Source organism: Amblyomma americanum, chromosome 1 (assembly GCF_052857255.1).
Source record: "Amblyomma americanum isolate KBUSLIRL-KWMA chromosome 1, ASM5285725v1, whole genome shotgun sequence".
Taxonomy (NCBI): Eukaryota; Metazoa; Arthropoda; class Arachnida; order Ixodida; family Ixodidae; genus Amblyomma; species Amblyomma americanum.
The window spans coordinates 525,318,427-525,345,999 of record NC_135497.1 but is presented as its reverse complement, the minus strand read 5'-3'; the positions used below and the strand labels follow the sequence as shown (position 1 = coordinate 525,345,999).

Genomic DNA, 27,573 nt, shown 5'->3' with positions numbered 1-27,573 from the left:
AAAAAAGTGACTTCGGGTGTGACCTTAGCGAGGGACGCCTGGACATTCCAAGAATTGGAAGACTGCCTGGGACGCAAGAGACTACGCTCTTCGCTTTCGTGGGCGACGAAGCCTTCCAGCTTCGAGTTGACTTTATGCACCGTTATCCATCTAGGCAGCGAGAAAATCAGAAGAGGATCTTAAACTACCGGTTAAGCAGAGCACGGTATGATGTGGCATTATTTAATCACGGTTGCCAAGTTCTCGGTGCAAGAAGGTGGTAGAACACAGGCTTAATTCAAAACAGAGAATATGAAAATAACTGCAACAAATGTTGGAATTATACTGACATTGAACTAATGCAAGCTTTCTCAATACACTTTATATTCACAACACGGAAATGTCAGCTTGAGTAAATGGAAAGCTCAAAGCAAGCAGGCCTGGAAAAATAAAATTCCATTCTATCTGTATTCCCATGCATGTGTTCGTTAATAAATGCACTGGATATGCCACAATCTTTGTTCGTTCATTGTTATGGTTTTTTCCCCAGACGCTGTGCTGAGAACGCCTTCGGAATTACAGCGGCCAGGTGGCGCATCCTACTGCGCACTATCCCTCTGCACCCGAGTAATGTGGACTACACTGTCAAGGCTGCCTGCATCCTCTACAACTTCCTGACTATCCGAACTCCACAGTCGCAGAACTTGACAGATAGGGAAGACATGTCTGGGAATGTAGTGGAAGGGTACTGGCAGCGAGGCAAGCAATGGGTGGGGGAGAGCTGTGTGGAGAGTCAGTACTTCCCACTGGCTCCGAAACTTGCACGAAACCACCACACTGATGCTGCTGCGGCCAGGGAGCAGTTTGCTGCGTACTTCTGAAGCAAGGCTGGTGAAGTTCCCTGGCAGTGGCAGCAGCTAGGAATATCAAAGGAGGCAGTTGAGCAGGGTGCAAGACCAGCAGTGTCATCCTAGACAGTGAAGGTAAGGTACCCTAGTGTTTAAGAGAAATGCATACGAACTTCTTACTACGTTAGCTTTGGCCATGCATGAAGCTGTTTGCGGCCTTATGTATTCAGGAACGAACACGACAGCACTGCACTGACCGGAAAGAAGCACAGTCAGGCCTGCTTATAACGGCCACTGGTATAATGAACGCTCACGGCAAACAAGAGTACGGCTACTGTCAAAATATGTATTTGGGCAATGACGCTGTGTCTCATAAAACGCACAACCTTGGTAAGTGCTAGCTAGACTCACAGCGTCGGGAGTGAAATTTGTGCACACAATGGCGATTTTGTGAGGCTTGCGCACCAGATTGACGCCTCTTTACGCATAATGTGCTTAGGCAGTCAAAAGCACAGCCTATGTGGTGCCTGTTACAAATTCTTTCCTTGGAGTAAAGGAATTGTCTATACTCGTGAATCCCGTAGCCTGTGTCAGGAACATAACCAAGCAGATGTTCCTGACCAAAATCTCGCGCATCGCAATTTCACATTGTGGCATAAATGTTACTATTTTGGTGTCACATTTTAAGCATATTCTAGAGGCAAAAGAAAGATTCCAAACAGTGGAACGTCATTCAAAAGTAAATTCATTAAAAAGTTGTAGCACCTTTGCGCGCAGGTCAATCTGCTGATTCTTGTTCACGCGCTTCATGATTTTGGCCACTGAAAGACAAAAGTGGTCGTACTCATCATGTCCATCACATGTCTGCAGTGCATCCGTGAGTTTTTCGATGTGTTCAGCCAGAGCATCATCAGCATATTCCTTTTTTCTCTTTCGCTTGTTCTGTGTAGGCGTTGATGACTGCAGCACTGATGCTTTTTGTTCCAGCAAGCCAACAGGTGCCTGGAGGGATGGCACCGACCGGCTCGACGCAGGTGACTCGTGGCTTGACGGCAGCGACTCGTGGCGTGATGGCAGTGCCTCGTCAGTCACCACCTCGTGCACGAGTGACGCCTGCGATGCGCAGTCCAGGCGCCACTCCTCCAACTCAATGATGGTCTCTGATGGCTCTGGGGCACTGTTGTGCTGGTACGCCGGCGTACTGCTTGCCCCTGGCACCCCGTTTGGACCTGGCTTCCTGAATTGCTGCCTGTAGTTTCCTCAGGTCCTGTATATGAGAGTGTACATATATATGCACCATGAAGTTGCGTGTTTCAAGTCACTGTTTGCAAGAATGTGTCGATATATGCTCAACGAGTCTTTTTACTTCCATTCATCATTTTCAGGTCATATAATGATATTTGCAGGACGGACTTACCCTATTCTGGTTCATGACAGCTGTACATACTGTGGCATCCTCATATTCTGTTCCCTCTTGTGTCTTGCATACCATTTTTTGAGCATACTGTCTTGTATATTCTAGCTTTTTTGCATTTTTATCTTGTAATGTCCTGTATACGTTATTGTGAAATTTTGAAACTGCTCTAAGCCATTTGCCTACTTATGTGCCCAAATGTTTTGTTTCGTGCACTGCACCGCTTCATCTTTTGGCTGCTTTTGCTATGTATTACTACCACTGGCCTCTTCATGAAGACTACCATAATAGCAGTATAAAGGTGGCACATGTTTGTGCTACCCTCTGAGGTTTTGGTGTGCAGTTAATGCAACAAAAGTGCTGCCATTTTTCAACTGCTTGGTTGCAGGAAGATGTTCCTGTCAACTGGAACTTATATGAAACAAAATCTGATACATGTGAGTTACATATGCATAGTGGTGACCCAAAGAACTATATGTGTGGAGTTGGTGCACATTGTATGGAAAATAAAATATGCAGGTTCATTGATTGCACTAAGTAGTTGTCTCACACATTAAGCATATTATGCAGCTCCTTGGCTTGCCTATAAAGTATCTGTGTAGGTGCAGCAAATCTGCACTTTAACATGGCACTCCTGTCTGATTGATAAAGCAGTGAGTGAGTGAATAATGGTGAACCGCTGGTAACATTGCCTATGATCCTTAGCTTAGAACTGTGAGGGTTCAGGCTAGTGGGTAATTCACGTGCCGTTCTATAGCGCGCAACAAGGAAGGAAAGAGCACTTGTGCCTTGTCTCTTGTTTGGTGCCACGGAATCTCGCGTAGTTCTTAGCTGTGACAGTGCACATGATAGAAAACACATTTTATCTGTAATGCACAAAGCACATTGCAAACAGTGGTGTTCCTTTTGTACACATAAAGCGTCCAATTTTCCTAGATGAATATGCATAAACATGGAAACTTCATGAGGCCTTTCGCGTGCACACAGTATGTTGAGCATTTTTTTTTATTTGATAATGTAAGTCCCATCAAGGACTGTAACAGGAAGGGCTCTGAATGATACAGTTGTAGTGCACATGTTTGTAGTAAACAATTTAACAATAACATATGGCAAAAATAGTTACAAAATCGGTTAGAGAATTCAAGTTGAGATACAAATAATAGGCGGCAAACATGATGACAAGCATACCAAAAAAAGGAAATCGGCTGCAGTTAGTGTTGTATTTTCAATCTAGGCACAAACAAAACAGTAGAAATAAACAGGGCAGAAAAGTGTGGAAAATGAGAATAACTACTGGGAAACAAACAGGTGATCTATAACCTGGGCACTGAACGCATTTAATGATGAACTGTTAGTAATATCTATGTCTAGATTGTTCCATTCTCGTGTAGCTCGAGGAAAAAATGAGTATTTTAATATGTCAGTACGGAATGGAAACTCGTTTAATTTGGAGTCGCATATTAGATGTGTGAAATGCTTCCAGTCAATGCAAAGCCTTGTTATTTTCTTTCAGTGCGCAATATATTTTGTATGTTACAGTGCCATTTGCTGTGTTTCTTGGTCAACTCATATACTACTTCTTCATTTTAACAGTATTTCACTGTGAGGGCTTTGTATTTGAAGTGTACAGGCAAGTAAGACTGAAGGTGTTGATCTTATTTCTGGTCATGCTGCTTTGTGATATTTTGAACGTGATCTACACTTACTGCTTAAGCAGCCAAGAGTCAAGCTGTGATCATTGCATCAAAAAAGTGTCGTTGCGGATTCCGAATTGTCACGTTCTCTTCATTAATAATGCAGCTGATATGCCCTCAAGCATATTTTCGCCACTTCTGTTTGACTGAGCGTATCCACACGGCCTGCCACGTGCATTTCATGACGAGGGAACTGTTTCAATACAATTGGTTGGCATGCTAATTCCCACAACCACATAATAGCTACAAATAAAAAATGAAATCTGTGCATTTATTTCCGCCACCTGGCATTCCTGATCATGAACTGGAATCTGAGCAACAGGGTATCCTTTTAAATAGAATACCATGAGCTGCAGGTATGTCATTACAGGCATCTACAAGTGTGAGATAGGACTGCGGTGAAAATGTCCAAATGAGGTTCTTTATTATCCCAGTTCAAATGGTTTATTGATCCATTCCCTGTACCTGCTGGAACCAGTAACGGCCGATAGCGCGAACATTTACTTGGATAAACCATCCGTGTAATATGACCTTAAATTTCATCCCTTTCTGACAAGTTAAAAAATGTTTTAAAGAGTCTCTTAATGACAATAAACACACTCCAAAGATTCAGGACAACAGAAGCAACCTACACTAAAATGTGTTGCCCTGCAGGGCCACGCAGATCTGCCTATAGTGAGAACACGCAGCTTTAATCGTAACAACTGAGTGCCAACAACAAAGCACAGCAATACACATAACTTATATGAAAAACATACACTCACATTGGTTTAAACTTACTATGCGCTCATGCTTATATACTCTCTCATTAAGGGCTTCCCATAGGTGTTAGCGGGGAACAGCTAGTTAATAAACATAGTTTTCTCATTAAATTTTAGCACTATTTTTGCAATGTATGGCAGAAAACCTCGAAGAGATTTTGATGAAAAATTTTGTGCGTTGAGGAAGACCATTACAACATATACAACAGAAAAAAGTTGTAAATCTGACAACAAAAAGTTCAGTAGGAGCCAGTAGATCTCACCTCAGAACCAGAAGCTCCCAGCAGGGACCATTTCAACCAGCAGCAAACCAGAGGCTTCCTTTTGGGACAAGTAGATTAAAGCCGAAAAATAGTTGGTGCCCTACAGGGGCTATTTCAACCAGCAGCAAACCAGAATTCCTTCTGGGACCAGATGAAACCATTAGATAACTATCTAATTAACAGATTTTCACCTGGGCATGAAAATAATACCTCATATAAGTTATAAAAAAACAAACACGGAAAGGAACAATTCATCCAATAACAGTAGCAAAAATTCTACCTGTTATGTTGTAAACTTCCAACATTCTCGTGGCAGAAATAAATGCCGAGATGTAATTTTTAATGTGTGGACGTCAGTGGCATTCAAGTTGCATGAAAAGCCCAGTAAGCAACACAAGATGCTTGCTTAAAATGCCTATTTAAGAATACACATTACTGAGCAATTAAGGCAGCATATGAAGTCTCCGTACATTTAAAGTGCCTGATTTTCATACACCTATCATTAGCTCCCGCCAGTGTCACGGCGGCTCGGCGTTCTGCTTGCTCAGCGGCGCAAGCAGCAGCCGGGTGGTTGTGTCGGGCGCATTTGCACACTTTACGTTGGATTTATGACGTGGAGCAATTGCCAACAGCACGCTCAGCTGCAGCTTTGCCACAGATTATGCCACATTTTCTTGCAACAAGTCCTGCATCAAGAACACGTTCACTTCGGATGTAATCGTATCACGTCAAATAGCGCTTGCTTCACGCCTGCAGTGTTCCCGCCACGGCAAACGACGGCACTGCTTGTGTTCCTTAAAGCGAACAGCTCGGTATGGGAATAAAAATATTGATGAACTTACGGCCTGGTGACCATCGTGTCCCTGAGGAACAACGGCTGCTCGTAATGTGCCCACACGAAATCCGTGGGCTCGATGTCGTCCGCGCCAGCGCCGCTCTTCCGCCCCAACTGACGTGCCGTGTACAGGAGGCAGAATTTGTCGCACAGCGATTTCCAGCGTTTTTGTACAAGGTCCACGCTTTCTGCACAATTGTAACGCGAAAAGTTTCACATTTCAACCATGAAGTGCTCATCACGAGCAAAGTGTATGCCTACCTGGCGCTCTCGGTAGTACATCCTCCGCCACTTCTCTCCAAAGTGCTTATTTTTTATGCAGCCTGTCGCTTACCAGCCAAAGCGAGCGCCGCCTCTCTACAGCAGCAATGAGTAGTTCGTTATTTATACCCTCAGACATCGCCGCAGCCATAGGCGAACCAAGCGAAACCGAGGAAACGGCGCGAAAAAGTCCGTACCGGATGTTGGGAGAGCTGCGCTCTCATTGGTGCACGTCAGTCAGAAACCAACAAGCCTCTTCCGCGCGCGCGGGGGCGCAAATATCTGACCATTGTCAGATATCTGCGCCCTGCTCGCGCCCCGCTCGCGCCTCGCGCCTCACGCATGCGCAGACCGGTTTTCCAGACGCTCGTGCGCGTAGGCGCTTCGTGTGTACGCTCCATCGAGTTTGGGCTTAAGTCTGATGTCCTGGCTCTTGCATTGCAATTCGGCCTCGGCGTCGGGTCACGGCTTCGTCGCGTATGCGAATCGCGGGTGGGGCGTGTCGTTGGAGCTTTCCTGTGTGGCGGCGTCGTTTTGAATGCAGGTCGCGTCGTGGTCGGGGTTGTCATTTTGTGCGGCGTCGGTGCAGCGAGTTTAGCTTCTTCATGCGGCGTAGCGGGTGCAGCGTCTTCATGGGGCATGGTCGGTGGAGGATCTTCGGTGTTTCGCTCGTGAGCAACCTCACCTTGAGAGGTTGCTGTCTTTAGTTTCCCCTACGGGGGCTGGGAGACCTTCCTCGTGCCGCGGCTGCGTAGCTGCGGCGTGGCGAAGAAAAGCGCGAGGTTGACGGCGGTGGAGAGCGCGAAAGGCGGTTTGGCGTGTACTCCTCTCGACGCAGGTACTCGTCGATTTCCTGCGGACGTTGGCCGAAGCTTGGCCACGGGGCGTCAACGGCAAATCCTCGAAGACCGATACGTCGGTACGAGCAGTGACGAAGAATATGGCCTGCCCAGTGGAAGCACAACGGCCGGTCGTCGGAAGTCCTCCAGGCGTCCCATTTTCTGGGGCTTGAGCCTCTCTCATAGGCTTGGCGGGCGGGGGCACGAAGGCGGAGTTAGGGAACAAGTGGTTCACGTTGGAGAGGACGAAGGGATTGTCGTTGGGGCTGAGGAGTGCGTACTGCAGCGGCGTACGTCATGGCCTGGGGTTCTGTGGCCGTCGGGGTGCCAAGTGCCTGTTGCAATTCTTCCCGTACCACGTCCATGAGAGTCGCTGCTTGCGGCTATGGGGGGGGGGGGGGGGGATGGCAGTAATCGGCGTAGCTCCTCGCGGATGATTTCGCGGATCACTTCCCGCAAGTTGCCGCTGGTGGTGGTCGTCGTGTCCGGACGGATTGCACAGCTCATTCAAAAGCTGGATCCTGGACTCGAGGAGTCGTTCAGCGCTGACTTTCCTCACGACACTGGTGAACACCTTCAAGAGTTCCTTCTTGAATAGGTCTCATGTCGATAAGGAAGACTCGTGGTTTTCATACCACGTGCGTGCTGGGCCCTCCAGTGTGAAAAAGACGTGCCAGAGTTTCGCCGCATCATCCCAATTGTTGAATGATGCCACGCGCTCATATTGGTCCAGCCATTCTTCGGAGTCTTCGCCTAGGGATCCATTGGAAGTTGGCGGCACCCGCGGCTGCTGCAGTATGATCGGGAACGACATCTTTGGTGAAGTAGCGGTGCTCGTAGTGGCGTCCTTTCGCTGTCTGGTGCGGTCCGGCAGGGTTCCGAACTCAGGCTCTTCTCCCTGGAGACGTCAGCTGGCTCACTGAGCTGCTGGCTCGTCCTCAGGTGAGAAGCTCAGATGGCTGGCGTCACGACTTGAAGGGGGTGTCCGGAACATGGAGGGCGACCCAGCACCTCCACCTGATGTCACGAAGTGGTGACTGCACACCGGAGAGCAGAAAGGCTGCGAAATTGGTGTGTCAACACAACTCTCTATTTTGGCTGACTTGCGCCCACAATGGACTAAATCCCTCGGCGGCGGCGTAGCAACAAGCGTGCTTGGCGGTCGTCGAACAGAATGCCCGCCGCTGTCGGCCGTGCTCAATTTAAGGCTGATAGCGAACTTTCGAGATAAAGCGTGTAAAGTTACTAGAACATTCCGGAACAACATAGAATCAGCTCTGCCTGGCTGCTATCAATCCAGATAAATCAAGGCGCGTCTTGCGTCGCAAACAAAGCGATAAAGTGGCGTGTCAGCACATTCGAAGAAGGAAGAAACACTGCAAAGATTCGCGGCAATATTTTTAATGTATAATAAACATTCTAAGCGGACTTGTTGCATTCCTAACAATGTTCAAAATATTTTTCCCAGGATACTTAGAAAGTATCCGCATTGCAATTTAAGCATATGGACAAAATGACAAACACCTTTGTTGGTCTTATATGCCGCGTTCGAAGAAAGCATTGTTGCCATATGACTCATCTCATTCTAAGCTCGTAAAACGTGGCATTGTGTCTTTTTGTCTTAGATCAGCCCTTTAAAAGTCATGCACGCATACGGTCGAATCCAGTTTTGTCCACCAGGTTGAACGTTTGGAGCAAGCCGGATTCCCGAGATTGGTAATAGGTTCTGTGGCGGAGTCGCTGCTCAAACAATTTAGTAGGCTTGAGAGGGCCGTCGCTGTTCCTCACCCTACGCTGGCAAGAGAAAAAAAGACCTTTTCAAGTCATTGCTTATGTGCACAAGCTATCGCACAATGTCAAGAGGGTGGCTAATAAGTTCGGAGCTGATGTCGTTTTTACAGCCCCCTTGAAATTGTCCCGCCTGTGCGCCATGACCAGCAGGTGCCAAAGCAAAAGGGCAAAGAAGAACAAATGTGTAATCAAAGACCAAACTCAGTTTGTGCCTTGCACTGTTGGTGTGGTGTAAAAGATTCCGCTCAGCTGTGGGTCTGTGTACATAGGCCAGACAGGGCGCTGCCTCAATGACAGGCTCAGAGAGCATGCCAATTCCCTGGGGGCAAGTGGCGGCTCGAACCTGTCTTTGCATTGCCTCAAATGCGAACACTATACTGAAAGGTATAAGAAGAAACAGCAATGCCGTCCTTTCCTCCGTTCTACTGTTTTTATCGGGCGGGCTTCCGATACGCTGGCCCGGAAAATTGTAGAGGCCCTTAAAATTAGCACCACGGAAGAACTCGCCTTTCTCCGCAATGGATAGCCTGCTTTTGTTGTTCATTTCCGATTAGTTCTGATAAGATTCTGCATGTGCCTATTCTTTATGCAATTTTTGCAGTATCTATGAGCGTGCTCTTTTCTTCCTACATGTTATGTTCTGAATTTTGTACGCTTGCGCCCTCTCTGCCTCTTAAGGCGGTGTATCATTTCTGAAAATGCAGTTGCAAGTTTGCGCTCGTGTGTGTGTGTGTGTGTGCGTGTTTCCCCCTCCCGTCCTGTGTTTTCCTGCGCAAAGTTTTAATTATGTCGCTACACCAACTGGCCCAACATCCTACCCTATTAAGCATATGCACAACAATTGCAAAATAAATATGAAATTAATAAATGTGTTCGAAATGCATTTCAGCACAGCCTTTTTTCGCTAAGGGTCATCGTCACGTGGACCTACCGCTGTCCGGAATAACTGAGGCTGCTGCGCACAATCGTGCATGACATGGTCGACGAGCGAAAGAAACAGCGCTGAAAATGCCAAGCTGCGGAAAGAAGGGGAGAGACAGACAGATCGAGACGCTGCTGTCGATGTCAAAACTACAAGTATCTGCAGATCCAGTCCCATTCCTATGGAAATGAGACTTGCCATGAAATTAGCTTCAAATTCCTCTTTTGAATGTCCTGCATGTTACAGACACCAGTGAAGCATTTTATAAAAAGGAAGATTTTCCCGTACATTGTCGGAAACAAAATGCAAAAAATTTATACTTTTGGTACCAACGGTAACAACAAAAACTTTACAAAACACACTCTGTAGGCATTGTTTTTGTGCATGCTTCTAGAGGGCATTACTCAGCAAAATGTTGAGCATAGGAAAGAGGAGGTCGTTGCTGAAGCAAAGACTGCTCTGAGCAATGGCTTCCGTACAGTTGTGCCGTCGTCTAGACCGGACACCACTTGCCTTCTCTCCAACGTTATAAAGAATGCGAGGGCAAAATTCTGGGCTCAGTGAGGAGCTCGGCACATCCGCCTGAAAATACTAGATCCGAGTTGGAAATGTTTGTACCGCGTGCAATTCGGCAGCCTCATGCAGGCTTGATGCATAGACTTCGTTTAAATGTGGCTTCCACGCGAAAATACTTACATTTAATTAGACCAGCGGACATCCCAGACTGTGCCACTTGTGGGTTGGCCGAGACTGTAGAGCGTGTGCTAGTGGTTCGTCCGGTATAGGCGCGCCAATAACGCTGGCTGCTTCCTTGAAGCGCTTGGATAGCAGGCCACTCTCGGAGGACTGACTGATGGGCTCATAGCCACACAGTTGGCAAGCAGCCCAGGCAATGCGGGTATTTTCACATTTTTTGAGTGACACCAGCTCGGCTCACTGCTGTGATGCCTTCAAATGTGTGTACACAGACTGTCATCTCTCTTTTCACCACATCGTCGTCCATCATGACCCTCTTTCTTCCGCTCCTCCCCTTCTCAGTGCAGAGCAGCATCCCAGATATCAATCTTTCTGGCCGGCCTCTTTTTCTTGATTTGATTAAATTTATATATCTCTCTATGAGCACAGAGAACCAATAAATGCTTCGACCCTTTTTTAAGGAGACCTATTTTCGCGACCGCTTACGAAAATTAAAGGGTTGTCATATTTGACCATTTTTTTCCAGAACTAATGAAGGAAATAACGTTTGACATTGCGATAAAGAGCCGCAAATTCTGAGCAAGAAAACACGGAGGGTAGAGCGCAAAGTCAGGTAGGTTTATCGTGGATGGAGTTGGAAATTTAATGGCACGCGGGGGAGATCAGAAACCGGTTTACTTATTGCGCGCCTCTCAGAGAGCACTGACACTGACAAGGCTCATATTCAAAATAACGTTCAGCCGTTAATTTCCGGTGATATTGCTCAGCCCAACGGTTGGCTCAACAAGTCACCCCAAGTCGACCACTGCGCGTTGAGATTGATACCGAACCGAGGCGCGACAGCTCGAATGGCAAACCGGTTCCTACAGTGCAGAAGAAGCAAACATACACTTGCCAATATTTTAGGAAAAGCAAACCAGTTTCTCTCCTTCCCTCACATGATCCCATTCCTAGGCGTGACGGCGAGTAAATGCCGTGTGCGAGATGGCCTGGCATGTGAATCCACCTCCTGCTGTCGGGCTGACCATCTCCACCAGCCAGCGTTTACGTGAAGCCGACAGGCACATTTTTTCCAGATCGGTCTAATCGAGTTAGCCTAAACGAACACACCTAACCGAAGCCATAACATCAGCGATACATGCGCTGTTGTTTTGCTGTGTGCCAGATATAAAAGTTACAGGGACAATATTAATCACTGTATTATTAGAGCGTGAGGCAGACAAGACAGGCAAATGACGGTCTCTTGTCTCGCATTGTATTTGAATCTACTCGTTTTAACATTAAGCACTAGTTACCAACGAGCTCACATCTGTACCTAATACGTTTAATTTGTCTTTTTGTGCGGTTCCTCGCGCAGTAATGACGACTGAGCCAATGCAGTACAACGGGTGCGACAAACCACGCCACATATGGTCCCTAGATCTGCACAAGTTCCTGATTTAGCCTTAAGAATGATAATTTGGCGCTTACAACAAAGCAGATTACTTGAATTCGCCTTGAAAACTTCTGTGTTATCCTCTTTCAGCCCACGGATGTAGCTCGATGATAAATGGCAGCTTTAGCGGGAGAAATAGAACAGGACTCGTGCCCACTTGCTCCCGCAGAGCGTGATACGCAACACCTGTCAAAATCAAACACCTTCAACGGTTAAAAAGTGGTTAGGGCGCTCGGTTACTGGCACGGTGTACACGTGTTCGAACCCGGCCGCGGCGGCCGCGTTTCGATGGAGGCGAAAACGCCAAGGCGCCCGTGTGCTGTACGATATCAGTGCACGACCCAGGTGGTCGAAATTATTCCGCAGACCTCCACTACGGCAACTCTTTCTGACTTTATTCTTTATTCCTTTTTCATCCATTCCTGCACGGCGCGGATGAGGTGCTGGCGGCGAGTAAGACCGTTATTGCGCCATTTCCTTTCCGAAATACCAATTTTCAAGTCAGCCTGCCATAGCGGCGCCTCTCCTTTTTGTGTATGCACTTCACATCACGCAGCGAAACTGGATACCGAGCGCTTGCAGGTCAGGCTCACTTTACCGCCGGCCTACCACTTCACCGTCCTTTCAATAAATTACGTTTTTCTTTCTCTCTACTCGTACCGCACGCATCCAACTGGTAATCTCGCTCCTTCGGATTTTTGCGTGCTGTACTACCCTCCGGGCGCATCTCCTGTGCTTTATTGTTAATTTTCGCCTATGCTTTCTACATACTGGTCCATGTCTGCCTCTCAGCATATAAACATGCTAAAGAAAAGACTCACTCTTTTTTGCCATGTGCTTCGCTTTGTGGCAGGCATTAAATGGGGTCCAACGGAGCGCTCCTTGCTTCGACTTTACTACACCCTCTTTATTGGCTACGTTCGTTACAGCCTTCCTGTACTCTCTAACATGAGTATTTCCTGCTTGCGGACATTAGAGAGTGTCCAAGCACAGGCGCTCAAGATATGCCTCGGATTACCACGTTGTGCCTCGAACAAAGGCACGATTGAGGAATCTCTTGCGTGCCCAATATCGGTCTACCTGTCACACGAACCACTTCGTGTATATTTACGTGCGCTTACACGGCACCGCTGACAAAGATTTTTGATGAGCGACCAGACAGCAGTTTTGCACGCGTACTGCGCTTCCATCGCTCCGTATTGCCATCAGACTATGCCCTGCCGCATCATTCCTTGCAGCCCCCATGGGTAATGGCTCAGCCTTCAGTCTGCCTGCATGTCCCTGGCATCATCAAGAAGTCTGCGATGCCGGTTAGCGGACTGAAGCAACTCGCACTTGCCTACATCTGGTCAGAATACCACAGATGTGCGCATGCCTACACGGATGGATCTGCGTCTCCAAATGCATCAACAGCAGCTTTCGCAATCCTTGCGCAGGGGCCATGCTAATCTTCTCTGTATCGTTCCAATTTTAGTATATGTACACTGATCCAGAGTTCCCGGGTTCGAACCCGACCGCGGCGGCTGCGTTTTTATGGAGGAAAAACGCTAAGGCGCCCGTGTGCTGTGCGATGTCAGTGCACGTTAAAGATCCCCAGGTGGTCGAAATTATTCCGGAGCCCTCCACTATGGCACCTCTCTCTTCCTTTCTTCTTTCACTCCCTTCTTTACCCTTCCCTTACGGCGCGGTTCAGGTGTCCAACGATATATGAAACAGATACTGCGCCATTTCCTTTCCCCCAAAAAACCAATTATTATTATTATTATTATTATTATTATTATTATTATTATTATTATTAATATTATTATTATTATTATTATTATTATTATTATTATTATTATTATTATTATTATTATTATTATTATTATTATTATTATTATTATTATTATTATTATTAATATTATTATTATTATTATTATAATTTCGCAATCCCTGCACAACAGACGACCCGCAGATTCATTTTGGGACACAAGTCTACTTCAACCGCTGCAGAGCTTGTGGGCCTTCGGGAATCGATTCGCCACATCTGCGGAGAACCGCCTCAGGAGTGGTGCATTTTAACCGACTGTAAACCTGCGCTACACATTTTAGGATGCTTCTTACGTCACACAGCCTACCAAGCTCTGGTTCTTGATATCATTAGTCTCGTATCATTTGCTCAGGGAAACGGCCACCGTATAGTGTTTCAGTGGATCCCCGGACACTGCGGACTCGATGGTAATGAGACCGCCGACGCTGAAGCAAGGAGCGCCTTCAGCAGTGGCCTGCATACAGCTGTACCGTTCTCTATAGTGGACACAACTTGCCTCCTTTCGGAATTGATGAGGAGGGCGACGGCTAGGTACTGGGCCCTGCCAGACACCCGCCACATCCGCCTTAAACGGCTAGATCCGACGATGACCTTTTCAGTTCCTCGCGGAATACCTCGCCCTATTGCATGCGTTATCCGTAGACTACGTTTAAAAGTGGCATTCACGCGCAAATACTTGCACTTAATAGGACGAGCGGACTCCCCGGAATGTACCACATGTGGCGTGCTAGAGACTATAGAACATGTTTTAGTGGCGTGTCCAGCGTATGCACGGGAAAGACTCATTCTCGCATCTGCTCTGATGTCAATGGACACATCGCTCCTCTCTGAGGATTTGATCCTCGGCGCTTGGCCAGATAGTTTTATAACTGTAAAGGCAACGCGAGCGCTCTCACGCTTTTTGAGCGACACGGACCTTGTCTCGCGTTTGTGATGTCAGAAAGTGTGCCTTTTTTTTAAGTAGTTTTTCATCTGCCTCCTCCCATCATCATCGTCCCCCATCGTGACCTCCTTTTATCTCCTCTTCCCGTCCCGCAGAGCAGAGTAGCAGGCCAGACATTTATTTTTCAGGCCAACCTCTCTGCCTTTCCTATCAATAAACCCTCTCTCTCTCTCTCTGTCAGCATATATGAAATAAGTTATATATATTTTAAAAATATGTGCACATTGAATGCGCGAACCCATCGGCTCTTCCTATGAACATAAATTCGTACCACCCAGTTGCTCCAGCTGTGTTGAGCTGCTGAGTTAACAGGGAGTGGTATTTCTGACTGTTGTCCTTGTAGGACTAAGAGTACATAGTCGCAGGGGCCCTTCATCACAGTTGGATTCGGAGAAACCAATCCGCAATTTCTTTGCTTTGTAACATTTTTGTGCACATGCGTTGTTCAAGCGTGTGTGCAGGAAGCTACACAGCGCCGACATGTTCTTCGCTTACAGATTTATATCAGCACTGAAGCTTTATAACAACAGTCGTTGGCAAGTTGTGTCACGTTTACAGGCGTGTTCATTTGTTTTATCGCATAAATTAGTATATTTCTTGAAACATAAGGCCTATCTTCGTTTCGGTGGCTGTAAACATGGGATATACCACGGGACATAGCAGTACACATAGGGCATGAGACATACCACCACACCGGATCACAGGCGGTCCGGTCGCACCGTCTGGCACTCGACACAAACTCCATTTCTTTCAGCGGCATCGAGTGGCAAGCTCCGAGGCCGCCGATGCCGGGTGGCGGGCCAGACTGAGAACGCCGGCTCCTAATTAATCCGCTCGTTTGGAGGTGGACCTGGTCAGTAAGCATAAGGGTTAGGTCTCTTGGTAGAGGCTGCGGTATGAAGCCGCCTTTGCTCTACGGTCGTGATATTTGTTCCGGCGTGCTTTCAGTCTTCGTAGTGTTGCGTTGCATGCCTAGGATTTCGTTTCTTCCACTGCGTACTTTCTCCGTGCACGCGTTTGAAGTTTTCGTTGTTCGGGTCGCATGCGTATGTCTGACTGCCGTGTTTGTTTAGCTCTTTTTGCTCCACTGTCAGTGAGCTGGTAACGAAAACTAACACGAAGCGATTATTACTTTTTCGCGCTCTTTGAGCGTTTTCGAACGTAGGCACTTTTATTCGTCGGGTCAGTTTTCAGAACAGTATCTTGCAGCGTCTGCTCGATGCCCATAAACTCTTATTACATTCGTGGCTTCATTCAACATGACCGTTTAATCGCCATGAAGACCTCAACTGCCTTGGCACGCTAAAAGCGTCACAACAATGTAGCGAGAGTTTTTGTCTCCAAGTACTATTTCTTACTGCATTATTTGTACTGCTTGTTTCTTATGATCCGGAATTTAAAAACTGGCAACTTAATCTCTCATCTTTTATTCAGGCCAACTGCGATTGTGTCGTAGAGTTTAGTGCTTCCGGTTACTGAGACGAATATCTTCCTGCAAAGAAACCGATTGCCCGATTGTAACTGTGCTCCTCGCCCCTTCCTTTCCTTTCTATCCCCTCAACCCTCTTCCCCAGTGCAGATCAGACAACCGGAACACCGTTCTGGTTAACGTCCCTGCCTTCTCTCTTCCTCTTTTTGTCTTGCTCTGTCTATCGGCTCTTGGAATCCACTCTGTTACCCTTAAGGAGCAGCGGTTACCTTGCCTTCGGATTGCATGCCCTGCCCAAGTCCATTTCCTACTCTTGATTTCGACTTGGTTGTCATCAATCCGCGTTTGTTTCCTCACCCACTTTCGCCGCTTCCGGTGTCTTAACGTTACACCTGCCATTGTACTTTACATAGCTCGCTGCATTGTCCTTAACTTGAGCTGAACCCTTTCGTTATCCTCCACGTTTCTGCCCCATAATTGAGTAGTGGTAAGATACAGCTGCTGTATACTTTTCTCTCTCGGGATATTGCTAAACTGCCTCTCATGATATGAGAGAACTTGCCATATGCACTCCACTCCCTTCTTATTATTTGAGTTATTTCCCTCTCTTGATACAGATCAGCAGTCCCTACCTGCCCTAAATAGACGTATTCCTTTACCACTAGCAGCTCCTCGTTAACAACTGTGAGCTGCTGTTCCCTTGTGAGACTTTTGAACAAAACTTTGGTTTTCTGCATGTTCATTTTTATACCCACCATTCTCCTCTGCCTGTCTAACTCATTGCTATTATTTTGTAATTCATCTCCTGAGTGACCCAGCAAGGCAAGGGCATCAGGGTATCGCAGATTATTTAGGTATTCTTCATTAACTCATATCCCCAACCATTCCCATTCAGGCCTCGGGATACTTCCTGTAAGCAGGCGGTCAATAGCATTGTGAAGATCGTGTCTACCTGTCTGGCACCCTTCCTTATTGAAATTTTGTTGCAGACTTTATGGAGGACTATGGTAGCTGTGCAGCCGTTATAAATATCTTCCAGTAATTCGCACAACACCCTTGTGCAGCCTAATTCTTCAATGCGTGCATAAATGCTGAGGTTTCCACTGAGTCAAATGCTTTCTTGTTATCAACGAAGGCTATATATTGTGGTTGGTTATATTCTGCGGATTTTTCTATGCCCTTGTTGGTTGTGTGATTACGCTCTATTGTGGAGTATCGTTTGGGAAAGCCACCTATATTTTATCAATCCATAATGTGTGAGAGCGTTTCATTGTTTTCAATTTTCTTTAAGAGTAGCATTTCTTATTGAATTGCACAACGAATTTGAAGGCTACTTTCTTGGCTAAGTAGGACTATTATTTCGGGAAACCTAGTTTATGCAGTGAAAATGTTCAGTTCATTAATGTCAGTTCTTTTTATACATTGTGGGTGAACTTCCCCCTTCTTCGTCCTCGTCCCTTGTGCCGTTTCTTCAAACATGATCAACCAACTATCGCGCACCTAAACGTTTTTTTCCTCCCTACAGTTTTGAACCCCGATCTACTGCAATGTATTGGGTTTCATGGGCCTCGTCATGCTTTTAACTCTGGAGACCACTTTCTAGTTTTTGGAGAAATAAAACCTGTGTGTGTGCGTGTGTGTTTGTATGTGTGTAAATGGTTATAAATCTTTCATACGTATTGATCGAATAAATTAGATATTTTTTCTGCTTTCGTTTTATCTACGAAACAAAAACGCCCTCTTTCGAACTAAACTTGCCTTCAAGTACACGGACTTGACAATGAATTATAGTGAATACTTTTTTTCCGTTTCGATATAGTTAAGCACGGTTGGCCTAAATGACTGAGCCAATTACTGTTTTACACCTACGTTAATGACATTGCAAAAAATGTGGGCGACTGCATAGATGTGAAATTGTTTGCTGATGAGCGTCTTATTTATTCGGTAATTAACTATGTGTCTTCACAATTATTGCTCAATGGAGATGTTTGTATGCTCGGGTATAGGTGTGAGTGCAAAGGATTGCAAATTAATTTGAATAAAACGGTTTCCTAGACCATTGCAACAAAAAATTAGCTTAAGTTGACGTGTTTTATCAATGGCCATATTATGAACAGAACTACCTCAGTTAAAAACTTGGGCTTCACGATTACCAGTAGGATTAATTGCCAAGTGCGCTTCAAGAACGTATGTACGAAGAAATCTTATAATGACTTATGTTTCCTGCGCAGAAAACTAAAAATTCCTTCTCCGACGTTACGCTCGAGGCCTATCGCACCTTGGTGCGCACAGTTCTCGAGTATGTGACGGGTGCGCGGGATCTGTGCTATCCAAAATATATAAAGCCATGCTGGAGCAGATCTGTGACTTGCAGCCAGATTTATGCTATCAGAACACAGGCCAACATCATCGGTATCTAACATGCTGACTCAGCTTGTGCTAGAGACGCTCCAAACACGACGAGCTATAGAAATACTAAAATTCCTGTATTTATTCTACCGTCAGAAAATACGTTTGCCATGAGATAAATTATTTCTTGCCCCACCGAAAAGGTCGTCATCCCTCATAGATTCCAGAAATCTACGCCCGTATCTTGTGAGGACCAAACTCTTTTAAGAATCGTTTTTCCACATACCATTGAGCAATGAAACTGTGTGCCGCCTTCTGTTGTTGTGTTCGCTGATATTGCTACGTTTGAGCGCTCTGCGAAGACGCTCCTCTTGTAACCGCTCCTGCTTCGGCAGCGGCGCTGGCTGCAGTATTGTGAAGTAAATAAATAAGTAAATAAACAAATAAATAAATGATGGTTGAAAAGAAAACTGCACGAGCCTATCGATAGGCTCGAGCTGGGCCACAATCGCTTCCACTTGCAGAGAGAGGAGAGAGATGTGAGAGTAAAGATGCAGAGACGCGCGTCTCAACAAACGCGTCTGCCTAAGCCACGACGCCTGCCTATAAGCAAGAGATACTCCAATGGCTGGGAGCCCTCGCCAGAATTGAAGAGAACACCTAAATCCTAGCCTAAAAAGGCCAGGCGAAGCTAACCCCTTTTACCTCCACTACAGTGATGCTTGGAGTCTCGGGAAGCCCAGTGCATCTTTGTAAAGCGGCACAACGATTCCTGCATATTTTCTGATCATTTTATTGAGCTTGCCTGAGTGCAAGGGCCCAGAACATGAAAATTTCAGTGCGAAAGATGGTCAGAAATATATTGCGTCATCTGTAAAAGCAAGCCATGATTTCGCATAATACAATTTGGTGAACTTAAAGAATCTGTGCATATTACGATTCGATGGAGGCTCGCTGATGCGATCAACCCCACTGAAACCAATGGCAGACAATCAGCAGCAATGCGTTTTTCTCGTATTGAGCCTGAATTTTTCTGCATCTGCCTCCAAGTCGGCGAAGAGGAACTGATTTTACCATCACGTAGTCATGCCCACGCAAATAGAACGCAGATATATAGAACGTTGAAGAACGCCCCACCACTAACGCATGCTACGATTGTTATGCCACCTGATAGGGGCTTTTGGATGCTACGCGAAATACTCCTGTGCAAAACCTCAAGGTCATGCCGCTTCGAACAATCACCTTTAAGCAGCGGAGCAGGGGATGGTTGTGACGTCATGCCATGTGACTCGCGGCGCCTCGGCCCAGCTGCGGCGCGCAGAGCCGGCGGCGGCCGCTCGCCTTCGCAACTGCATCTAACAACGTGATTCAGTGCTGACTTCGCAGTTGAGCTGAACCACGTAACTCGCCTTTGATCTGACCGGATAATAAAACGCGCTAAGCTTTGCTTGACGTCCGCAGAAAGCCATGGCGGAGGTACTCGCTGGAACCAGTGCTTCGGCTGTGTACCGTAGATGGCTGATTGAATCTGATGATTCTGGCGATCAGGAACTTCGACAGGGCGCGTTGGCGAAGGATAGAGTGAGGAAATATGCTACGATTGAAGCAGAAACTGAAGAAGAGCGAAAGGCCCGTATGGAGAAGCACCGGTGTGAACAACGTTAGAGGAAGCTGATAGCGGGCACTGTCAGTTTGGTCATTGAAGTCATTGATATCCATTAAAGTTGAACCACTGCAAACTGTGTCTGACCATGCTTAATCGAGCTTACGCTCTGTAAACTAGGTTCAGCCGGGTTGAACAGCAGCCAATTTTTTATTTCGTCTCTTTACCGCTAGTTGCGTGCTGTGCGTCGTTCATTACTAGGCTTTAAAATGAGGAAATAAACATGGTCCTGCACTTCGTTGCCTTTCGAACCTATCATTTTGAACAACATGCATATTATTACCATTAAAACAACTGCATCTCTGGGCAACGAGTTCAAGCATCACGGAAAGTAGGCGCTGACAAGACCGCAAAGCATGGTGTCTTGCATGGCGGTAGCTGCTAATTATGAGTGCGTTGAATATTCAGAGGGCATGAGCAACATAACACTGCTCCTTTATGCAGGTTCCACCCGCTCCTCACGACTCAATGCGCCCAACGCGGGCGCTTTAGAAGATGTCACGTGGCATGTGCGCCACGCAGTGCCGCGAATAGATTGATGCCTCTTTGTGCTTCCCGCAGGCACGCACTTTTCGTATGGCGCGAGAGAAGGCCCAAACAGGTTGAACTATAGCGGTGGGGGTAATCGCATTCTCCAAAATTCTTAAAGCTGATATGGCTATTACAAACTACTGGCTGCAAATATATAATTGCAATCGTGCGTCTATCGATAATACTTGGAAAGTTAATTGCTAGAGTTTAATTAATCACTTTATTATTTAAAATGATTTGCCTGTTTTGCTCGTCTGCCAGTACTTAGTAATACATCGCCACAAAAAGTTCTCTTTAAGCAAAAACCCTGTTTTTAAAAATTAGTGGTGGGCTTCAGTGAAAAACAAGCCATATTTCGTACATCATCATTTATCATCATTTATTTTCTATTAAGGGCCCCGTTGCAGAACTACATGGTTGGGGGGGGAGAAAAGATGTTAATAACGGTTAACAAAGATAATAAAAATAAGGTACATTAAAATAAAAACAATAGCAAGCACATGTTTTCAAAGTTGACACGGTGATTTATGAAAATGAAACAAGGCAATAAGAAGGTAACAAGGAGGCTTAGAATAGGAACTCCTTCGTCCGCCCAAGGAACGCCTGTTCGGCGGACCTTAACAAAGATCTCAGCCCTCTTCTTTATTTTAAAGATAAAACTGAGCACTATTGGTGCCGAACCCCGGCGCTACCAAGTTCCTATGAAGGGACTAGTAAAGCTGGCGAACGAACTCTCCTTAGGCTCCATACAAACACCCTGCTGTGCTCGGCGGTTCCCAAGCACTTTGATTTTTCTCTTGACGGCCGTTTCTCATTCTGTGGGGAGGTGGCCGACACTTTTCACATGGTTTGGGCATGCAGGCAAAATCTTTCTCTCCACCCCCCCCCCCCCCCCCCCACACATCACCCCTACCCGCACCCGAGAGGACTGGGAGGCGGCTCTGCTCGGCTGCCAGGAACTATCGGCCTAACAGGCCCTGGTTCGGCAGACCTGCGCAGCGGTCAGGACCAACGGGGTCCCGGAATGAGGGACTCCGCCTTGTATTGTAAGGGGCGAGACTTACTATGGGCCTCTTCCCGAGCACCTCTCTTAAAATATATCCAAATAAATGCTTTTCACCACCACCACCACCACCTCAAGAGAAATATTTTAACAATAACTGTTCAAATTTTACAGGGTTTCTTTCAGTCTCCCCATCGTCGGAAAGTGCGTTCCATTCCGCTATGGCAGTGTGCAAACATCGTTTATTGAAAGCGTTCGATAAACCATGAATGCGCTGAACACTTGGGCAATTGAACACTTGGACAATCGAACAAACGTCGTTCGAACAAATCGACAAATCGGACAAATCGAACAAACCCTCATTCTGTTCCCTCAAGCAGAACAGAATGAGGGTCTGACGCAAATGCGGGAAGGTATGGTATAGTTTATGAAAGAGGCATAGACTTTCTACCTTTCGACGAGTTGCTAGCGGAGTTAGACCAATGGAAGTTTTGATCTTAGTAACGCTAAGCCGGGAATCACATTATGATGTCATAAAACGAGCTGGTAGATTTCGTACTGCCTTTAACGCCTCGATTAGATACTCTTGATGGGGTTCCATATAGTTGGTGCATGTTCAAGTTTAGTGAGGATGAATATTTCATATGCGATTAGTCTAACTGAGGGCGGAGAAAATGTGAAGCAAGTGGCGTAATACACATGACATACGTGTCGTATGCAATACGTGTCATCAATGAGGTGATATATGGGCCTCGCTGATGCTCAGTGCCACCTTAAAATAATAAACTAATCATGCCTGTTTCTCAATAAAACTTCTTATACGGTTGCAATCACGAGAGCCACATTATCATCCACCCTTATCTCTGGCTGTGTCAAAATAACGCCGTCCGAAAAACTCTGCCCAGAGAACGGACGTAACCAGACCGCCGTTCCGCGGACAGCCTGCCGGATTTGCCAGTGGTGATGCATTAGATAGCTCGCGGTAGCGCTGGCATGCGCGCGAAGACAAAGTTCGCTCATGCGCTTCACTACGAAGCTTACCGTGGCTGCCTGCGTAATCGTGCAAGCACTCAAGGCATGCTGGCGGGTTCGCTGAAACATAATTGAGACGAGCGCAACGAGGAGCGCGATAAACCCCGACACGATCAGTGTTTGACCACTCACCTCGAATTTCGGGGCAATATAGAGCTCTTTAAAACAAGATGCGCGTGTGTGCGTCGGAAATTATGGAGCGTGTCGCCTATGCGCAAAGCGGGCCAAGCTCCAATTATTGACCGACACGAGGGGGTGAAGGAGCGAAGGAGCTTAGTGGTAGAATTGTTCCGGGCGCTCTTTGGGAAATTGGTTCGAACGTGTTATTGTAGTCTATGCCAGTCGAGGGGAAAGGACACTGAAGAGACGAGCATTCATCCTTTCAGCTGAAGTTACTTGGGGCAAGTTCTCTGAGCCCTCCTTGTGGAAATGGGTTATTGCGTTTTCGTGTGGTAATCGTGCACACTCAATCTTGCCGGTACAACCCTGCTCCCTCTCGTGTAATATTTATCGCGGCCCGAAGCAGCGTTCCAGGTACTGCTACTCGTTAGTCATACTTTCATTGAGGAAATTGAGTTTACTGGGAGCGGTTTACTAAAGAAAGTTGAGGGTGAGGATGATAAGGTGACTACCACGGTGAGGTGATCGCTTTCATAGGGTTTGTCGAGAACATCCCACTTAAAATCACTAAACACCTCCTTTCACCTCAGTTCGGGACGCAGTCAATGTGCCCACAGTATTGAGCAGGCAGGCATTGTCGGACGAACTAAAATCTAAAATGCCGCCTCCTGCATCTGTCATTTTACTTTACGAGACCGAGGAGTGCGCATTAAAATCCCCTACTACCAGATATGGCTCTGGTAGGTGATTAAAAAGTGCTTCTAGATCATAGAGTGTTGCAGTCAGATGCGGTTGAGGATATACTCAGCATAATTTAATTATTTTAAGAAGATGAACGGTGACTGCAATTGTTTCGAGTTTCGTTTGGCGCTTGATTTCTTGGGTTGCAACAGCGTTCCGGTCTGCAATAGCAGCACCTCCAGAGAGCCAACTTGCCTGCTCTCGGTCTCTCCAAAATGCTTCATAGGTTTATAAATATCTTTGTGTATGGGCCCCTAGTTCGTCTCCTGTACACACAATGCTACAGGGAAGAGCGAATTTCAGAGGTCTGTTACATCGCTGTAGTTTTTAGTAGTCCACGGCAGTTCCAATGCATTAGGAATGCCGTGTGGTAGATCTGTGGCGATGCATTTCAAAACTTAGGTCCCGGATTATTTGGGTCCTGTTCCTGATTTTTTTTCTCGCCTAAAAGGGCTTTGCCGCCGCTGCAGCGGAGGTGCGCTGGAGTTTGAGTTCATGGACTCACTGCAGGCGCTGGAGTTCCGCGGCGAACCAGAGGGCGCAAGGCTGGGCTTCTCCCGAAAGGGTGAAGCGTGGCGGGTTGCCGGCCTGGGTGTCGGCGGGTTCTTTTTAGGGGGTGACATAGCAGCTTTCGCTGCGCCTGCCAGAGGTGTGCGTGGCTCTGCGTGAGACTCACTGCGTGTGAGCTGGGCAGGTACCATAGGCCGGTGTAGTATGCCGCGCCCACGCAACCCCCGTCAGCAATGTGCATTTTTGCGCTGAAGGAGAATGTGCCTTGTTTTAGTGCAAATCGCCTTCGCGCTTCTCCGCTAGGTATCAAACTTCGATTGTTTCAGGTAATGTGCTATGTTGAATGTGAGGACGAATTGTTTTGTATCTGTTTCTCTGTTGTCCTCACGGATTTTGATTCAGTAGATATCTGAGGTTTTCATCGGTGAGCCCTTCCAGAATTTTTTTTCTTTGAGATGTATGAAATCAGTTTCTGAGATGACGCCACTGATAGTGGGATGGGGACAGGGATGTCCGCAAAAGACATAATGTTTGCGTGTTTCAGTTTTGGACATTGTCACGGAGTTCGAGTAACAAATCGCCACTGGCCATTATGGATACATAGTAGACAAGGCCCAAGGCATCTGTTAGGCACGTCGACACAAGGAACGGAGATAGGACTCTAGCTTGTTTGCCTTCTACTCCACTATGTGTGATGTGGAACTCTGAGAATGTTGCTTTCTTTTTAGAGAAAAGTCTGCAGCTTCGTTCCGCCCTCTTTTCAGACAGCGATCATGTTTGGAACCGTGGGAGCCATAAAATGCATATGTTATTCGGCCAGTGTGGGCCAGCCGCCCACTATGGAGCCCGACAGGGGGACGGGACAGGAACTTGCTGGAAAGTCCTGCCCACGCGAGCTCTTCACCACAGCTATAACCTAATATGGCGTAACGCAAGGTAGCTAGCCACACAAGGTTAACTCTTCCCGAAAGAAAAACAAAAGGGCAGGAGGAGACAGGAAAGTTGCGAGGTGAAACATTGGAAATTGAAAGATGAAGAGGACGACAGAAAAAGGTGACTTCCGATTTCCTCCGGTCGGGTCAGGCCGGAGACGCAGTCTACAGGAAGCTGGAGGCAAAGTGGTTTGTTGTCTCCGCTAGGAGCGTTAAAGGTCCAAACGCTTAGCATCGGCTCAACCACCAGAATCCCTTTTCCCGAACACAGCGCTAGCCACGCACGACTAAGCATGGCTGCTCGGGTCCGTGGTGGCGCACTGCTCACTAACATGCCAGTGCGGGCATGTCCCTGCGGATGCTCGAGAAGCCATGGTGTCGCAACTCATCACCTCCTACAAAATGCAGATGCACTTGCGTGGCGCGTGTATGGAGCAACGTTCCAGGTACATTGTTAAGATTGTTACGTGGAACCGCGTGCTGGGTAGGACTTGCTTGCAGAGTTAAGCCTACAAACAGACATTCCGTAAAATAGCATGGCAGCGCTGCTGTGTGGGCATGCCAACGCTCTTTCAGCTTATTTTTCTTACATCGTGCTGGCGACGTTCTTGGCACTAATGATTTATTTGTGTTGGGCAGGGAAAAAAACTGTCCATGAAGCGACGCATTTAAATGGTTGAAAGAGTTACGGTTGATAATACCCCGGTCAAATTAGTGCTCGAAAACTCTGACTTCTACCCTGATAGATCTACTGACATGAAAGAACAGTACCCGCATGACATGAATTATGGTTAACATTCTCGCGGCACTGTCATTATTAATTATATTGTGGAACGTTCTTACGGGTGAGTTGGTTCATTTAAACAGAAGGGTATGACTGCACGAATAAGACAGAACAGGAGACCTAGAAACAAAAAAGAGAGCAGGGGCGCAGACTTCGAAGGTTTTATTGATGAGTGAGAGCACATGCAACATATGCGCTGAGCCAATGCGCGCAACCGCCTTTGTGAATTCGCACAGGTACTGATATCATATTTTTTCTTCCCTTGGGTAAACAAAAAAGTGATATAATTGTAATACGACTAGAACGAGTACACGTGCGAAAGCATGTGTTTATCCTGGTTGGCTTATGCCCTTGCTTTTCTGGGCAGTCGGAACGTTTGGCGAAGATATTAGACTCAGGTTAAGCTCTGGTCAAGGTTAGGCAGATCCGATCTGTTCATGCCGCAAATGAATGTTAAGACGACGATCTGCAATCCAAAGCGAGCGACTGTGTTGGAGATTAACACGAGGCGTGATCGGCGGCGGCGATAGCATACTCAAGCTCGAGCTTCTTTGGCTCCCAGAACATCTAGAAGATGACTTAGTTCGTGACGCCCTTCGAGCTTCCGAAAAGGTTACTTCCATGACAGTGGAGCACTAGAGAGTTTCGCAAATAGATCTGAACTGTACTTTGAATACAGACATGGTGCTGAAACTCGCTGATGGTGTCATTGTCAACGAAGTACCTCATTTCTTGACAGTTTGCGGTCTACAGTCCCTGGCTTTAATTTCAGGCAGACCGCCCTTTTGTGTCAATTGCAACAAGGTTGGGAATATACGCCGTTACTGCCTTACACTCCCCGGTGTGATGACTTTCGGCGACTTGGCCATACTTCAGACGGTCCGCAGTGGCACCCATGCTGTGGACGACTCTGCAGGAGAATTTGATGGATGTGACATAACGTTTGGATGTTATTGGTGCCGCACAAGCCGTCGCACCCGCTGAATCAGCAAATGCTGGCCAAGTGTCTGATGTCGGCCCTGGTCTGCAGCGCGACCCTGCCAGGCCTTCACGGACGGAGCAACTCTCTGCAGATGTTGACCATCACTGTCTGGCGGAACACACGCCGGAAATAGACAGTGTCAATGATGAAACACTTGGTGTGCATGCCTGCACTGTGTGTGAGCCGGAGGAAGAAAAGGGTGGTGATGTGGCTGCAGCGTAGAGCACCTGCGCTGATGGGATTCCTGATGCCACTGTCAGACGTGCCATATAGGCGGCTGATTTTCTTCATGATGGCAAGTGTGGAACAGCTGTGGCTTTGTCACCAATGTCCTCGAAGCGTGGCGTGTCGCCGAGTTGTATCTTCTCTGGAGGACGCCGCCCCTGCCTCCAAGCTCAACTCCCACCTTTGAAAGTCTAGAACCAAATTTCCTCGGCGCTCGAGAGAGAGGAGAAAGGGTGCCAGCTCTAGGGAGGTCTCACCTTCTGGATTGGCACCCGCCATCGCGAATGGTTGGCTTATGTGTACGTTGGTCACCATGGCGAACGTCCAGCAGTTTACCGCCGCAACACTCAACATCTAGGCAGACGGACATTCTAGGCAGAAACAAGTACAGTTGCGCCCATTGTTTACGGACCGTCGGTTAGACATTATTGCTGTTCAGAAGTCAGACATAAAGTGAATTGGATATAGAAGTGGCCCTGCGGCCCTTCATAGCAGATTTTGATGTCCGTGTGTCGCACTCGGTAGGGTTTAGGCGGGCTCCTTTGTGTTCCTAAAAAAAGTGTTTTTCTGTTTGACTTTATGTACAGGTTGACACAAAAGGGTGCCTTATATGTTTTGACTTTCGGCTGCACGGAGAATCGTGCAGGCTCATCAAAGTGTATGCTTCAAATAATCGGGTGTTCAAGCAGTTTTCTTTCAGCATATTGCAACTTTTCTGGGCATTAATCGGCATGTGGTACTCGTAGGATATTTTAACTTCATGTGCGACCCACGAGACCGT

At 46.9% G+C, this 27,573-nt stretch overlaps 1 protein-coding gene and 1 non-coding gene across 2 annotated transcripts; both read right to left on the bottom strand.

The window, feature by feature from the left end:
* Positions 1 to 1,684: 1,684 nt before the first annotated feature.
* LOC144128885 (uncharacterized) lies at positions 1,685 to 27,071 on the bottom strand. The gene is made up of 4 exons (XM_077662664.1): positions 27,050 to 27,071; positions 5,802 to 5,982; positions 4,960 to 5,017; positions 1,685 to 2,094 (listed from the first exon to the last, which is right to left on the bottom strand). Exons 1-4 carry the CDS (start codon positions 27,069 to 27,071, stop codon positions 1,975 to 1,977), a joined length of 381 nt encoding a protein of 126 aa, XP_077518790.1. The 3' UTR covers positions 1,685 to 1,974.
* On the bottom strand, positions 13,138 to 13,236 carry LOC144116863 (U6 spliceosomal RNA). Its single transcript, XR_013311983.1, has one exon. It is a non-coding gene; the product is annotated as a U6 spliceosomal RNA (small nuclear RNA).
* Positions 27,072 to 27,573: the final 502 nt, after the last annotated feature.

Excerpts from the sequence above, each read along its gene's own strand:
- LOC144128885 (XM_077662664.1), bottom strand. The coding sequence starts at position 27,071 with ATGGCGGGTGCCAATCCAGAAG. Across the intron at positions 5,018-5,801 it reads GACACGATGGTCACCAGGCC|GAAGCCTCTGGTTTGCTGCT; the intron begins GTAAGTTCATCA and ends TTGTCCCAAAAG. Across the intron at positions 2,095-4,959 it reads TGGGAGCTTCTGGTTCTGAG|GACCTGAGGAAACTACAGGC; the intron begins GTGAGATCTACT and ends TCTCATATACAG.